Source organism: Sapajus apella, unplaced genomic scaffold, assembly GCF_009761245.1.
Source record: "Sapajus apella isolate SASKATOON/1434 unplaced genomic scaffold, GSC_monkey_1.0 scaffold1, whole genome shotgun sequence".
NCBI lineage: Eukaryota > Metazoa > Chordata > Mammalia > Primates > Cebidae > Sapajus > Sapajus apella.
The window spans coordinates 10,765,084-10,781,958 of NW_022436941.1; the positions used below are offsets into that span (position 1 = coordinate 10,765,084).

General features: G+C 38.6%; 1 protein-coding gene across 1 annotated transcript in view; it reads right to left on the bottom strand.

Annotated features, from left to right (window-relative positions):
- Positions 1-16,667, bottom strand: part of CHSY3 (chondroitin sulfate synthase 3) — a 277,797-nt gene extending 261,130 nt beyond the window's left edge. The window contains exons 1-2 of the mRNA XM_032261122.1: positions 15,489-16,667; positions 12,797-13,080 (exon numbers count right to left, since the gene is read on the bottom strand). Coding sequence (XP_032117013.1) covers positions 12,797-13,080; positions 15,489-16,290 — 1,086 coding nt within the window. The 5' untranslated portion in view covers positions 16,291-16,667. The remainder of the gene's footprint in view (positions 1-12,796; positions 13,081-15,488) is intronic.
- Positions 16,668-16,875: the final 208 nt, after the last annotated feature.

Below are 16,875 nucleotides of genomic sequence, written 5' to 3' on the forward strand. Positions count from 1 at the left end.
CTCCCCAATCTCCCCACCTCCTGCTATCCCTTCCCTAGTCCCCCACCCCCCGACAGACCCCAATGTGTGATGTTCCCCTCCTTGTGTCCATGTGTTCTGTAGGGGAGGGACAGCAGGGTGTGGGGAGGTTGGGGAGAGATAACATGGGGAGAAATGCCAGATGTAGGTGACGGGGGGATGAAGGCAGCAAACCACCTTGCCACATATGTGCATATGCAATAATCCTGCATGATCTGTACACCTACCCCAGAACCTAAAGTACAATTTTAAAAATGTTTTAAAGTAAAAATAGAAGAAATTGTCTCATCTGCGACAACATGGATGGAACTGGAGAACATTATGCTAATGCAATAAGCAAGCGCAGACAGACATACACAGTAGTCCTCCCTAATCCACCATTACACTTTTCATGGGTGGTTTCAGTTACCTGTAGTCATTCCTGGTCCAAAGATACTAAATGAAAAATTCTTGAAATAAACAATTTATATGTTTTAAATTGCACACTGTTCTGATACAGTGATAAAATCTTGAGTCATCTTGCTATCCTGCTCAGGACATGAATCATCTCTTTGTCTAATGGATCCCCACTGTGGATACTACCTGCCTGGTGGTCACTCAGTAGCCACCTTGGTTATCAGACTGACTGTCACGGTATCATAGGGCTTGTGTCAAGGTATCATAGTGCATGGGCATCGTACTTGTTTTACTTAATAATGGCCCCAAAGTGCAAGAGTAGTAATCCTGGAAACTTTGTTATACCAAAGAGAAGCCATATAATGTCTCCTTTGAGTGAAAAGGTAAAAGTTGTGGACTTAAGAAAAAAATTCGCCACACACAATGGTTCATGCCTGTAATCTCAACATTTTGGGAGGCCAATGCAGGCAGATTGGTTGAGCTCAGGAGTTTGAGATCAGCCTGGGCAACGTGGCAAAACCCCGTCACTAAAAAAAAAAAAAAAAAAAAAAAATACAAAAAATTAGATGGGCGTGGTGGTGTACACCTACAGTCTCAGCTACTCGAGAGGCTGAGGTTGGAGGATCACCTGAGCCCCGAACTCAAGGCTGCAAAGGGACATGATGATACCACTGCACTCCAGCCTGGGTGACAGAGTGAAACACAGTCTCAAATAAAAATGAAAACAAAAATCATATGTTGGGGTTGTTAAAGTCTAATGTAAGAATGACTCTTTTATCCATGAAATTGTAAAGAAGGAGAAAGAAATTAGTGCTAGTTTTACTGTCACACTTCAAACTGTAAAAGTTACAACCACAGTGTGACAAGCTCTTAGTAATAATAGAAAGGCATTAAATTTATAGATGGAAGACATAATCAGAAATGTGTTCCAACTGATGGCACTTGAGTTCAGTACTATGGAGGTTTTCAGGCATCCACCAGTGGTCTTGAAACCTATTCTTTGGCTGGGCACGGTGGCTCACACCTGTAATTCCAGCACTTTGAGAAGATAAGGTGGGCAGATCATGAGATCAGGAGTTCGAGACCAGCCTGGCCAACATAGCAAAAACCCATCTCTACTAAAAATACAAAAATTAGTCAGGCATGGTGGTTTGCACCTGTAATCCCAGCTACTCAGAAGGTTGAGGCAGGAGAATCACTTGAACTTGGGAGGCGGAGCTTGCATCAAGCTGAGATCGTGTGCCATTGCACTCCAGCCTGGGTGACAGAGTAAGACTGTCTTCAAAAAAAGAAACCTATTCTTTATGGACTAGGGGGGGACCATTGTGCCGTATGTCCTCACTTCTATGTGGAATCTAAAGCAACTGAATTCATAGATGCAGAGAGTAGAACAGTGGTTACCAGGGACTTTAGGTTGGGTAAACAGGGGGATGACAATTAAAGATTGAAAAACCTCAACTGGATAGAAGAAGTTTAATTTTTTAATTCAATCTGTTGCACAGCATAGTAAATATGGTTAATACTTGAGTACTATACATTTCAATATAACTAAGAGTAAATCTTGAATGTTCTCTTCAGAAAAAAATGTCAAATATTTGAGGCGATGATACGTTAATTAGCTTGATTTAATCACTCCACATTGTATTAAAAATCATTACAACACTTTTAATTAATATGTACAACTATAACTTGTTAATATATAATAAGAATAAAAATGTTTTATTATAGTTAAACAAATTATTGTCATTGACAGAATGCCAACTGATATGGTTTTGCTGTGTCCCCACCCAAATCTCATCTCGAATTGTAGCTCCCATAATTCCTACATGTTGTGGGAAGGACCCCTTGGGAAATAACTGAATCATGGGGGTAATTCCCCCATACTGTTCCCATGGTAGTGAATAAGCCTCACAAGAGCTGATGGTTTTATAAGGGGAAAGCCCTTTCACGTGGTTCTCATTCTCTCTCTTGCCTGCTGCTAAGATGTGCCTTTCACCTTTTGTCATGATTGTGAGGCTTCCCCAGTCACGTGGTACTGTGAGTCCATTAAACCTCTTTTTCTTTATAATTTACACAGTCTTGGGTATGTCTCATCCCAGCATTTTCTAACACTAATATGTGTAACTGTCTTTCGGTTCTTCTCTGAACAGTTGGTAACATGTTATTTATTTCTTCATTAATTGATGAAATAAACAGGACTTTCAAATGTATATTTTTGCAAGAATCATGACTTTACCTTTTAAAGAATGTACATTAGCAAAATAAATTCTTATTCAAAATAAAAGAACCACTGATCTACAATATATGATCTAAACCTTTGAGCTTTACATACGAGGCCTTTCATAATTGGGTTCTACCTACAGCTTTTGGGCCTCACATCTCCTGCCTGTACATATGCTGGAACTAAACACATTATTATCCAGTGTGCTATTCTTCCACCTTTGCCTGACCATGCATCCCCACTCACCTGGCAGTGCCCCTATGTGTTACTTCCAGTTGGGAGGAAGCATTTTCCTGCTCTCCTCAAACATTTCTTCCATTACACTCCTATGTCACCTGTACTTTCCTCCATCATAGCAGTCATCTATAGCAGTTGGCTCGGAACTATTTGTTTAGAATGATGAAATAGAGTCGAAATTATCCATTTAAGCTTTTATAAAATCTAAAAAGTTATTGTTTAATCACACATGTCCTTGTGATACCTTTTTCATTCAGAGCTCAAATTATTTAAGTCAATGTTAAAGCAATCAAGCCAATGAAAACATTCCATCTATATTATAAGAACTCTCTTACTATGCATTACTAAGATATAATAAATAAACACAACTATAAATCTTAAGCTTTGTACAGGTAAAAATTACTTTTATGAGAATGTTTTAAAATCCACCTTGAATATTTTTTAAGAAAAGAGTAATTAATATATGAACCATGAAAATCAGATGGTGAGAAAACATACAGTTGTGAGTGATGGCTTTGTAGCCACTGTCTTTAAGTCCAGTGATTAGTTCTTTAGAACAGATGTTTAACAAGTCAGACAAGAACAGAAATGCAAAGTGTTCATTACTCTCCTGTGATTTCCCCAAAAGGAAAACAAAGCAAAACTAATATTTAACCAATAGTTTAAAAATAGACTTGATATTTGAATATGGAAAATTACAATTGACACAGTGGTCTAAATCCTAGAGCCAAATTAGAGTCACCTGAGAAGTTTTAAACACTACCCATGCTGCATGCCTCACCTATAAGAGATTATGACATAATGGATGAAGGATGGGGTCCAGTATCAGAATTTTTTCAAAGTCCATTGAAAATTCTATTGTGCTGTCAGGAACCACCCTGAATGAACACCTTCCATATTATAGCAAAGCCCATCAAACAAAAAGAAATTGCAATGAAACTGTGTCCAATCAACATTATCCCATTCCCATGAGGGGAACAAAAAATATGAACATTATAAGATGGAAAATATTAATAATAGTTAACATTTAAGCAGAGCTTATTAGGTGGCAAGCATCATTCTAAGGGCTTCTAATACACTGACCTTTTAATACCTCAAAACAGTTCTGTAAAGTTGGCGCTATTTTATGCCTTTCTGCTTCTGCAAAAATAGCTGGCAGTTGTGGAATGCTTAACACTGTGAGACATTACTCTGAATGCTGCTATTTGCATTGACTCATTTAATCTTCATAACAGCTCTATGAAGTAAGTACTGTTATTACAAGGCTCTCCATATATTTGGATGTGAAACCCACAGATATATTGAAGGCCTACTCTTCAACACTATTTTATATAAGGAACTTGAGCATCCATAGATTTTAGTATCCCTAGGGTTCATAGAAACAATGTACCTCGGATATGAGGGCTGACCCATTGGATAGATGAGGAAACTAAGGCACAGAGAGGTTAAATAATTTGTCTAAGGCCACACAGCTAGTGAATGGCAAAACTAGAATCAGAAGCCAGGTAATCTAGTGATAGACTTAAAATACAAAAGTGATCTGTGTGATACAATAGGCATAAAATATATTGATATACAAGAAAATTACTAAAAATGTCTTTATTTTTCTCTTCTTCAAGGCATAGTTATACAAATAAAAGAAAAGGCTTACTTAAGAAAACTTAAATAACAATAATTGATTCTAGTTCTGAGAGAGGTACCCATGTTGGACCCAGCTAGAGATATTTCATGACCTAGAATGAAAAAAAGCAATTTAGAAGGATGTCAGAGATGAGAAACCCAACTCTATATCAGATTTGAAACCAAGAGATCAGTAGGAAGCCTGACTCCTTCTCCCTGTGCACTCCATGAAGACAAGGAAGGCACGTATATTGTTTATTGCTGATCAAAACTGCTCCATAAATACATTTGGACAAATGAAATCATTTAGCTACATACGATGTGAAATGACTGAATTCAAAGGCAGAATATTTTCGATTTTAACACCACATTTTTTCATATTTTATGAGATACTCATGTGTGTTAAATATCCTTCATATAACATTTATTTCTATATAATAAAATATTATAAAATATGCTGTTTTTAATTAAAATGATTTTTCCATATTTTAATTTAAACATGGAAATTTTACCTTGAAATTATTATTATAAAAACAGACCTTTTAAATAATCATCTCAGTAGCTAGGTGACTACATTTCTAAGCCAAGCTGTTTAAACTTCTCTGAACCTCTCTGTGCTCCTCAGTTTGGGGGGCCATCCCGTCCTTACCTGGTTGGCTTCCTCCATGTGTGGTTGCTATATCTAATATCTACCCTTCTCTTGCTTAGCAAAGCATGAGTATGGATCTGCCCTTAATCAACAATACAATAGCTACATTCTGGGTTCTCACCAGAGAATATGCATATTTTACTTCCTGTTGGCCAACCTAATATAAAACATTTGAGCGAGACATAATAGTCTTGAAGAGCTCTTTAAAGAGTATTCTAAATTTTAAAATAAAATCAAACAGGGAACCAAATAATAGTATACTATGACCATAACTGCATTGTCTCTAAGTTGAATTTCTTTTGTAGAGTTGCCCTTCTGAGTTGTAGCCCTGGCTCTATTGAGGTCATTAATAAGGAACATCCAATTAAACCATGCTACTCTATTTGTTACAGAAGTGGTACTAAGGATGTGATCTGCTCCATCCCTCACAACTTCCTTCTGTTCTCTGGGGGAGATTTCTTTCATGCCAGGAAAACAGGAACCCAATATGTATTTTCGTGGTTTTATCATATTTGCTGCATATTTTTCTCTTATTTCTTCACATTTTCATTTTATTTTACTATTAAGTATTTATATTAATATGTATATTTCTTTAAATCACCACTTTTTGAGACACAGAAACTCGATAAACAAATAGCTCTGCAATAAAAATCAACAAAACTGAAAGAGATAATGATACATTCAGATACCACTGACTATGAAGAATGATGAGCAGAACTTTCAAAATTATAAAGGTTGAGTAAAACATTTTAAATTTCAAAAAACTAATAAATGCATTTCATTCACCTGTTACTTCCAAAATTATGCTGGCTTATTTTTAAAAGATGTGTTATTTTGATTCGGTTAATTTACAAACTTGTTATGCCCTTTCTAAGATAGAGTAACTTTTTAAACATATCATGATTCAAACTGATTTATACGTGGTTAAGCCTCAACTAGAATATTGTTTAATGGTCGGGACAGTATTTAAGAGAACATCAGAATTGTGAAAAACTCCAAGCCTCAATTTTTCAGTTTACTTAGGTTTTCTTATGGCTCAATAATATCAAATGACTCATATAACTCAGTAAGCTGATTTTGATTCTAATTTCAATGAAATTTTTTTAACTGAAATGCCTGATTAACAGCTATACCTTTGTTCAAAAATAACATGCTATAATAAAAATTAAATGCAGTATAGTTATAGAATAGAATATATTTCTCAGTATTTTAAGCATAATTCACTAGGTAGAAGAGAGACTGAAATGACTGTTTCTCAAAACATAGCTTTTTGGAGACCAAAAGAAATAAAGTTAAAGTAGGAAACTGACCTGGAATTATCTCAGGAAATTAGAATATTTGTGATCAATTAAAAGAAAAGAATATTTAAAGTTTTTAAATTAATATGAGTATTTTTGTTATCATATGGCTTATTTCAAATTGTCTGTAGGCATCTCCCAAACATAATATTTTTCAAAATTGTTGGAAATTATCTTGGAAAGCATAAATTATCACAACTGAAGTGATACAGCATCAGTTAGCAATGAAAACGAACTAACTAAGCCTACAATGCTTACCATATCATGCTTCTCCATCAACTCAGAATGCAATTTTATTTTGTATAATGAAGAAAACAGTGTAGAAGAAAAGAAATTTTACAAATTCAGTGCGTGATGATTTCATTTGACAAGTGGGATGAGAGTGGGAAGAGTAGGTGTGAGAAGCTTACTGCTTTTAGTAAAGTTAAAAACTAAATTGTGACTGAATCAGACCAAGAAAAGATTTTTAAAGACTGAATTTTAGATCAAAATCCCAGTTTTATACTTTTCCATATATATGAATATACTTTGGAGGCATAAACATGTTCATGATAGAGCAAAATCAACATTAGAAAAGAGGGAAATTTGGCCGGGAGTGGTAGCTCATGTCTATAATCCCAGCACTTTGGGAGGCCGAGGCGGGCGGATCACCTGAGGTCAGAAGTTTGAGATCAGCCTGACCAACATGGAGAAACCCTGTCCCTGCTAAGAAAATACAAAATTAGCCAGGCATAGTGGGGCATGCCTGCAATCCCAGCTACTCTAGAGGCTAAGGCAGGAGAATCGCTTGAACCCAGGAGGTGGAGGTCCTGGTGAGCCGAGATTGTGCCATTACACTCTAGCCTGGGCAACAAGAGTGAAACTCCATCTAAAGAAAAAAAAAAGAGGGAAATTTATATGGAATAGGAAGCTAAGAGGATGTGCAGCAGTCCTGGAAGAATGACACAGATCTTTTAACCTTAAAAATAATATTATTAAGAACTTATAGATAGTTCAGTTTTTTATGATACAGCTTTCTGGTATTACTTGTAAGCTCAGGAAAACACTTTTAGAACATATCCTTTTGTGCAATAATGTAATTTCCTAGAGTGTTTACAGACTTTAAGGAACTAAGACTGAACATAAAACATTCCAGTGTGAAATTAACTCTTTAAGAAGTCTAATTATAAAAATCTAGTTAGTCTTATGAAAGAATTTTTAAAACTACAAAGTAATATTTTTACCAACATAGAACACTGTTGTCTTTGAAATAACATTTAATTGAATGAAATATATCTTATTTGGCTCTATTTTACTGCAAACATTAAAATAATAAATACAAATTGTTCTTAAACCGATTCTTAGAAGAAATGCAAAACTCCCTCAAAGAAAGAAGAACAATCATCACAATTAAAATTATCTTACGGTTTGAATATAAGTGATCTTGTTAAAAACAAAATCAGAAAACAAAACTTCCAGTTCTGCTAATACACAAAATGAACATGAATGTATAAATAATTTTTAACAGTGAGAACATTTTTGTTATTTACTAAAAACATATCTATAATAAAGTGTAACTATGTTATATAACATGCATTTTAAATTGGCCAAATTTGTAACATATTAACTCTTCCATAAAGTATTTAAAATATACCTCTCAGTCTCACTGGAAAATCACTTCATTTTCTATAGAATATTATCATGAAACTTGCAAGATGTGGATTATCTAGTTTAAAAGATCAAAACTTTTATGCCCACATAAGCCAGGCAAACATGCAAGAAGAGTCTTATAAACAATAAGAGGACATGAAAAAAACTGCAGATTGTCTGCCTCTGCTAAAGGTGTCAAAAAAACAAAAACAAGAAACCTTAAAATATTCTATGTGCCAAACAATGTTTAAGAACCATATGCAGCCTCCCAAGCTGCCAGATTGCAGCTCTAGAAAAGCTGTAGCCAAGATAGAGCTCAACCAAAAATATAACCTTTGCCAACAGGGGAGGCCAATAAATTCTAACACTTGCAGAGTGGATAGAATAGAATGACTTTCTCATGAGCATGCATGCTTCATTCAGTTAGTAATCTTTGCTTATAAATTTTGAGGTATAACCCATTAAGTCTGTTGATTATTAACATCTGCCATATGGTTTTAAAACAAGATGCCTCAATCCCAGGTGGAAAAGGGAGAATCTCAATTCAGACCCTCCAATGATCACAGGCACACAAAGAACCAGTCTGTATAAGGCTCAACCTCAACCAAAGGCCTCTTTATTCTGAGCAGGTCAGGCCATGTTGGAGCCCTAACTGTGATCTACTGTGGTCTGGGTGCACATCCTGTGATCTTTTAAGGTAACTGAGTTGGATCCTTTATGAGCACATTAATTTACTAGGAACCTGATGAAAAGCAGTACATATCAAAATACATTTGAAATTTATTTTATCTATCACTCAAGCGGAAGGAAACAGAAAAAGTGAGCAGAGAAGACAGAGGAAAAGAGCAAGAGACCAACAAGCAAGACGTATTTCCCCAGACCACCTGGGCCTTATTGTGAGAAAGGCCTGAAGCTGCAGATCATTACCTCAAAAACCTGAGGTACACCAGGAGGAGGTTCCCGCTGCCTTGAGAGACAACCCCCTGGGTGTTCATGAGTTGACTGCAGAATGAAATACTATTCACTTCCTTCCCTACTGATGATGCCAGAGAAACTCAAAAAAAGGGGCCATTGTTCTGGCAATTAATTTAGAAATCTATACAGTAATTTTTTTCCTTATGGAGATCTGTTTGGGATTCTTTACATGTATATATTAAATAATAACTTGTTAAGTAATATTTTCCACATATCCTTAAATTCAGTTACACACACACACACACACGCACACACACACCTTATACATATTAGGTGTAAAGACTGAAACAAATATGCATTTTTAAAACAGATGTCCATATTTTATAGTAAGTTTTACTAATGCTGAATTCCTCATATTTCTGAAATACTATAATATACTGGTTTCTTACTCTTTGACAAAAAGAAAAGCTTAACTCTATGAGAATATATTTTTTATTTCAACCCTTTGGATATAAATGAATCACACATCCATTACTAATAATTATTAAGTGAAATATATGAATCCATATTATATAATATTATGTAATATCTATAACATTAGCACAATAAAAACTAACATATATTGAAAATTTACTATGTGCCAGACACTACATTAGGGGTTTACATGGATCATTTCACCTAATCTTTCCTGAAATGTATGAGATAAACACTCTTACAATCTCCACTTTCCGTTGAATTAGACAGGCTTAAAGAAGTAACTTCCAAAAGACAATTAAGCTGGTAAGTGTTAGAATGATTGCTCAAACCCCAGTTCAAATCCCCCATCACCGCTCTCCCTTTCTCTTTTACCATATATTTTTAATGGTATATACAATACAGAGAAAGTAATTTCTGTTTAGCAGTTAAGAAGAATACTAGAAGATTAATTCCTAGATTTTACAAAACTATATTCAAGGAAAACTATACAATCATATATTTTATTTAATAATTATTTCAATTATCTTTTTATAAGATCTGCAAGCATGTTCACCATTTTTAAAAGATGATATTCTATCATGAACATTTCATCTATTCAAACTCAAAAACCGTAAACATGCTGCCTTAACAGGACTCTCAACTCTGAAACAACGATTAATGAAAAAACATTACTATAAAAGTATACAAAACCGAAAAAAAAAATTGTTAAAAAAAAAACAAAAAAAAAAAAAAAAAAAAAAAAAAAAAAAAAAAAAAAAACCTGAAATCTGTGAAAGGTATAGATAAAGGAAATGTAAAATATTAAGAAAATTCTGTCGCAGATAGTTCTTTTAAAAGAACTATGGAAAAAAGTACTGAAAAATTTCATAACTTTATTAATGACCAGATATGAAATCACATCTTTACTGAGGATGCTAACCTAGAGTAGAATAGACCAATCTTTCTATATAATATGAACAGTATCATACATGGACACCAATTCCACTAACATAAAATCCAAATTAGAAAGTGAAGTATGGGATCTGTGAATGTTACACCCAGTTTAGCTGTACCTAAGTTACCTAATTAAGTGTCTTATGAAATACAGACCACATTCTAGTACTCAAATTTAGATATCATTTCTTTGTATATCTATCTTTACTAGTTTTACTAACAATGCTCTTTCACATATCTCTTGGTAATAAAATTTACCGTCATATCTTTACATAAGACTTTTGAGACTTTGTATTAGAATCAAATCAATGCCTCTTTAAATAAATACCATTTACACAGCTCCTTTAAAGACTGAAATTCCAAAATAAAGTAAATTCTATGTTATAGCTTAGCAAAACATAAAGTCAACAATACTTATCTAGAAAATATTTTCTAATGCTTAGAAATCATGTTGAAATGATTAGTTAGTTTAGTTTTATACAGATTCCTAAGTCAGTGATGGTCAAGTGCCAGTCTAAATTCAAATGTATTGTGAAAAGTTACTGAAAATGTTATATTCACCAGTTTACAGTCTGTAAGACTTGGGGTCTCTTTTGTTTGCCTCTTACATCAGTTAATAAAATGATTTAAGATTCCACTTATTCTAACAGAGAGGGTACACATCTATAATAACTTCTCTTCACTTTAACCAGAACAAAGGCCTACATTATAAATAAAATATTAAATCAGTTTTTGAGCTCCCAATTTTTGTGCATAACTTACTCTCTTGGACATGAATGGATGGAATGCTAGGTGAAGACTAGGCCTTCATAGCAGAATCAATGAGAACTTGAAAAAAGAAACATTTAAACACTATCTTTGTTAAAATTTTATATATTATGTTAAGGCAACAAAGTATCATATAACACATAATAATTTCCTATCTACATTGTTAACTACAGATGAGATTTTTTTTTACTTATCCATATAAAGTAAATACCTGCAAAATAATACCAGCATGTAAACAAAATCAATGTTCTTTGTACTGAATATTTTTGTCTTTTACTTTGTTCCAAAGTAAGAATTATTTTTATTGAGTTTATTCTAGATTACCTGACTTTAAACTATAATGTTTTTACATAAATTTTTATCCTAAAGGGTAGTTGTAGGATAGTTTTTACAAATTAAAAGAAATTAGCAACATAATCATTTTAAATTTTCATAGTGCCTATTTCAAATGACTATTAGTAATTTTTACTTTCTGCAATACATAAAATATGTCCCCAAAGTATAAATACCACAAAGTATAAAAGAAAGCAAAATTAACTAAAGTGGGACTACACTTGAAATACCAAAAAAAAAAAAAAAAAAAAAAGTGGAACTGTGTATATAGTGACTTTACAGGGCACATATTTTCATAAAATGTTTCTTCTACACTAAGTGACATGAAAAATTTTAAAACATAAGCAAAGGAGTTAAGATATAATTTACAAAGCTGTGCACTGGGTACCTAAAGTATTGCTAAATTCCAACTACTTGAAAGCCAGACTATACCGAAAACAGTACATTATTTTAATGTTAAATCAGTTTTTACTAAAATTATCTTTTAGGAAATCTATTTTAAATAAAATGATATTACATCTCAAAACCAATTTCTGAAGAAAAAAATCTCAAAGTATTTCATAAAACCAATCACGGCAATAAATAAATACCTAAGATTATTTAAATAATGGTTCTTCCTCAGAAAATAGCATAAGAATAGAAAAACAAATTTTAGGGAACCTGCTAAAAATACTAAGCAGCTACTGAACACCATTAAAATATCTGCTTTTTTCCAGATAATTCATTCCTTTTAGATGCCCAAGGAAATACAGTGATCAGAATTTTGTGAATACATGTACCATAAGTAATAACTATTAGTTTACTTTTCTAATAATTTTTAAAATATGCAAATTTCCACTGGAAAATACTCAAAGAAACTACAGATTTTAACTATTTAAAAACAAAGAGATGCCATTATATACCTAACCAAAAATAAAATAAAAATGCACAGTACCAAATGCTAATGCTACAGGTGATGAGAGGAGTAAAATTAAACCTCTTGTCGAGAAGGGAAATAGATTCACATGTATATAAGCACCAATAAATCAAACAGAGGAGGATATAGCATCTTCCAGAGATGTGGCCATAACTATAGGCCACCGCTTAAAGTTAGGGGGCATGCTAATAACAAAGCCTCAGACAGGCCTGACACCTAATGAGGAAGTTATCTCCCACAATCACTCCTGTATCCCTAAGGGGCTGCTACTATCATTTTCAAGTAAATACAAAGATACAGAGAGAATAAGCAGAATCGCTGCCCTAGATTATAAAATGGCATGTACTTGTACTATGTGAACATTTTCATCACAGCTCAAGTCTTACCTCATAGGACCAGACACATTGAGTCCCACCAAAACGGCGAACGCATCTTCCTACTTCCACATCCTCGTGAGTTGTGTACATTTCTCGAAGGCATTCACCAATATGTGGCACCATCCTCCTGAGAACTTCTCGGCTAAAGATCATGCCAGGTCCTCCCATACAGAAGTTCTCCCCAGGCTCCAGTCCCAGCTTTCCAAGCTCTTCAATATTCCCCAGGCCAGTCTGTCCCAGGTAGAGAGGCTTACTGCTGTTCAGTGATCTAAGAAACTCTTCTAATTTATCACCTACAAAGAGAAAGGTGACAATTACTATGTCTCCTTATTTCATTATCGCTTGTAATGTACAAGGTAAGGGACAGAACGTTCAACATTGTACTTAAACTCCTCAGTCTTATGCAATTGAAAAGAAAAAAAAAAACCCTCTCCCAATATTCTGTTATTTTAAAAAGACTAATTCACAGTTATTAAGTAAAACATATTAAAATTATATCAGCTTCTGGTTAAGGTCACTGAAAAACCTTAACAGCTCTGACAATCATCACTTTTCTGCAAAAATTTACGAGGAAAGCAGACAGTTTCTTAGTACATTTGAAGTAACAAAAAGTTCCCAGTAATATTAAATACTGATATTTAGCATTGTTTTGGCTGTTGATACCTAATAATTGCTTTTTACTCATAATTGGTTTAGTTCGGCGTTTTGCCGTTAACTAAACCTGAGTCATATACAACCCATACAGTTTTGGAGGGTGTTTGAATCAAACTTGTTTTGAAATTTAATTTGGGAAGGCACCTTTTAGGAAAAAAATATGTGTTTGTCAAAAATTAGTGTAATTGGTTTCACTTGTAATTAAAAGTAAAAATATTCAGCTAAAACAGTTCAGAAGCACTTGGCACTCTACCAAGTGCTACATTGGAGTAAGTAGAGAGTCACCTTTTTCATATTCCCAGTCAGCATCTTTACTACTGTTTTTGATGAGCACAGCATCTGCATTCATTATCTTGATCCCATGCCTTGCCCCCTGGATCTCAATGAGTTTCAGCTATTATTGAGTTCTTAATACAAAACACATTTCATTCTAAATGAAATTGAAATAATATGGCATTTCGATGTTCTGAAGGACACCTTTTCAAGCTATTTAAACAAATGACAGAAGTAGGTGCTGTTAATGCATTTTATAAATTTTCTTCCAAAATGTGGCAAACTTCTGCCAAGAAACCTTTGTGATTTTGAGACACTCAAGACAAGGTACTTGAAGTAGAGGAAGGTTTCTTCTTTGAGTCAATCCTATCACTGTTAAAAATGTAATGAAACCATTCTTTATTTTTGTACCCAATTACCAGTATTTTCTATTCCAACAAGCTCTGGAATGACTTCCCTCCTTCCAATCCAAACCCAAGAAATCTCTAGTTATTATAATTACATTAATTCCTTGTGCCAAAATGTGACAGTTAGGGTTTATTGTTTGGCTTTTTCTTTGTTTTTCTTGCATTATGTGAAAAGTACTATCTGAACCAGGAGAAAGCAATGAGGCTACAAATAGAGAGGCATAAAATAAGGAAGGGCTGCCCCCCTTTGACCAAGAAGCTAGGAAATGTGGAAAGCACAGACAGAACTCATTCAGTACAACCCTGCGCTTGCCTTACGTTCCTCCCCATCTCAGCAACTGGTTGGACTGGACAGATTCACTTCTCTGACCCAGGGAACTTTGATCCGCTGAGTTTAGAAACTCTCTGTCCAGAGCCGCCCACACTCCGGGAAAAAGACCGCGCCTCTTTTAAACTGACAAAAAAAGTTTTTTCTTGCTGTGGCTGCCTGTGATTCTGGGAAGGACTTCCAGCCTCTGCTTATCACCGCGGCCACCAAAATGCACTGGAAAGAATCCAGTACTACTGTGTGCTAGTACAGCCGGATGTTCCCAGGGTCTGGCTTATTAGCGCGTGCTTTCCTCCTCTTCTTCACCACCAATTCCTTACAATGTGCCCATCCTCTCCGAGCTTTATTGAGGTGGGGCAGGGGGATGGGGGACGGCCTGGTGCTGCACTGTAGTGGCTAGAAGGAGCAGCGCGCTGGGGCGGTGGGGATGCCCAAGGACTCCCAGGGTATGGAGAGTTGTGCCAAAGGGAAGGGAACACATAGGGGAGGGTCTGGAATAGCGAAGACGATTTCTCAGTCTGAACAGTTCCAAAACTGAGCTAGATCCAGTTTAAACAAAAGAGCAAAATTCAAAGCAAGAACACTGGATCTTCAGACTGGTTCTAGCCAGCATCCTCGATCTTCCCTTCCTGTACCAAAGACCACGCCCCTCTGGACTGATTGGGGAAATTACCATCAGCGGGGGCTTTCAGAGGAGGGCAGAATGGGAATGGCCTTTGGTTTAGCTCTAAGGTCCCTTTTCTCACCTCTCCCACACGGTAAAGACTAACGGTTATGCGTGAGGCGGCACCGAAAAGAGCAAGTGAGGAAAGCGAATAAAGCCAGGCAGGTGTGAGGAGGGTCCAGATTGCAGAAGACGAGGCGCGGGCTAGGAATGGTGGGCGGATGCAAGGGGTGGGGAGGGCGGGCCAGGGCCTGTGGGAGCCCGGAGCACGTGCTGGCAGAGAAGAAGCGGATGGGCTGGGCAGGGGCTAGAGCCCGTTATACGGAAAGGAGTCGGGGAGGCGGGCAGGCTGGAAAGCCGGCGCAAGGAGGTCACCTTTGATGTAGACATCGTCGTCGGCGCGCATGAACCACTCATACTTGTCCAGGTAGTGGTCGTGCATGTACTTGATCATCATGAAGGACTTTTTCTGGGGCGGATAGGAGTCGTCCACCCCCGGAAGCGCGATGACAGGCAGGGGTGGCGGGGGCTGGCCGGCGTTGGGGGGCTGCTGGCTGGAAAAGAACTCCACGCGGCCAGGGATGAAACGCGCCCAGGTCCGCTGCGCGGCCAGCGCACGGCTGCCCAGGTACTTCTGCGCGGTCATCACCCCCACGTACAGGAAGTCCCGGGGTCTGGCGCTCGGGGCGGCAGCGCCCCCGTCCCCGCTGCCGTTGTGGCTACTCCCCGGCCGGCCGCCTCTCCGCTGCCCAGCCGCGCCCCCGTCCTCCTCCACGGGTTCCCCCTTGGCCGCTGGAGCACCGGGAAGCCCCGTCGCGCCCTCAGGATCGCGTCCTCGCTGCCGCTGCTGCAGCGGAGGTGGCTGCTGCCAGGGGCTGCTTCGAAAATTGGTGATCCCGGGCGCTGCCTCGGGCAGCGGTGGCCCCTGGAGCTCCAGGCGCGCGGGGGGCGGCGACTGCTCCTGCCGCGGCCGGGACTGGGGCTGGGGGAGCGGCTGCTGAGCGCCGGCGCCGGGGCCAGCGGCGGAGCGACCGTAGTAGGAGCAGAGGCTGGAGCCGCGTCTCTTCCTCTCGCTCAGTTCCGCCACCCTAGGGGCGATGAGCCAGGACGCGGCGGTGAAGCCCAGCACCAGCCCTAATGCCACGCTCATCCACGGGCGGCGGGAGCGCACGGCCATCGCGGCTGCCCCCGGCGCGGACGCTTTCTGGGCGGCCGCGGCGCCACACGCGGGTCTCCTGGCTCACACCCGCCCCTCCTCTGCCTTTGCGCCCCCAGCACCGGCCGCAGCCCCCCGCCTAGGCGCCGACGCCGGCTGGAGGTCGGAGCGCCCAGAACGCCTTGACTGCCGCGGGCTGCAGCTGCCGGCCGGGCTCCCACTCCACTCTGGGCTGGGGCTCCGAGCGAGGGTCGGGAGTGAAACTTCTCCCGGCAGCGGCGGCAGCGGCGGTGGTGGTGGTGGTGGTGGCGGCGGCGGCAGCGAGAGGAGCTGCAGGAGGAGGAGGAGGAGCAGCGGCGGCGGCAAGGCGTCCGCTCCGAGGCTGCCACCCTGTCAGTGGCGCGCCTGGTCCCTCCCTCCTCCCTCCTTCCCGAGCCCCCGCCCTCGCTCCCGCCTCCCGCCCCACCACCGCCGCCGGGGTCCGTGCTGGCCGGGGAGAGGAGGAGCCGCAGGCGGCACCTCTGCCAGCCGGAGGGAAGCGCGGGCCGCGGTGTTTCCCCGTCACCCGCCCTTGGACACCCCCCAGCCCCCGTCCGCGCCTCAGTC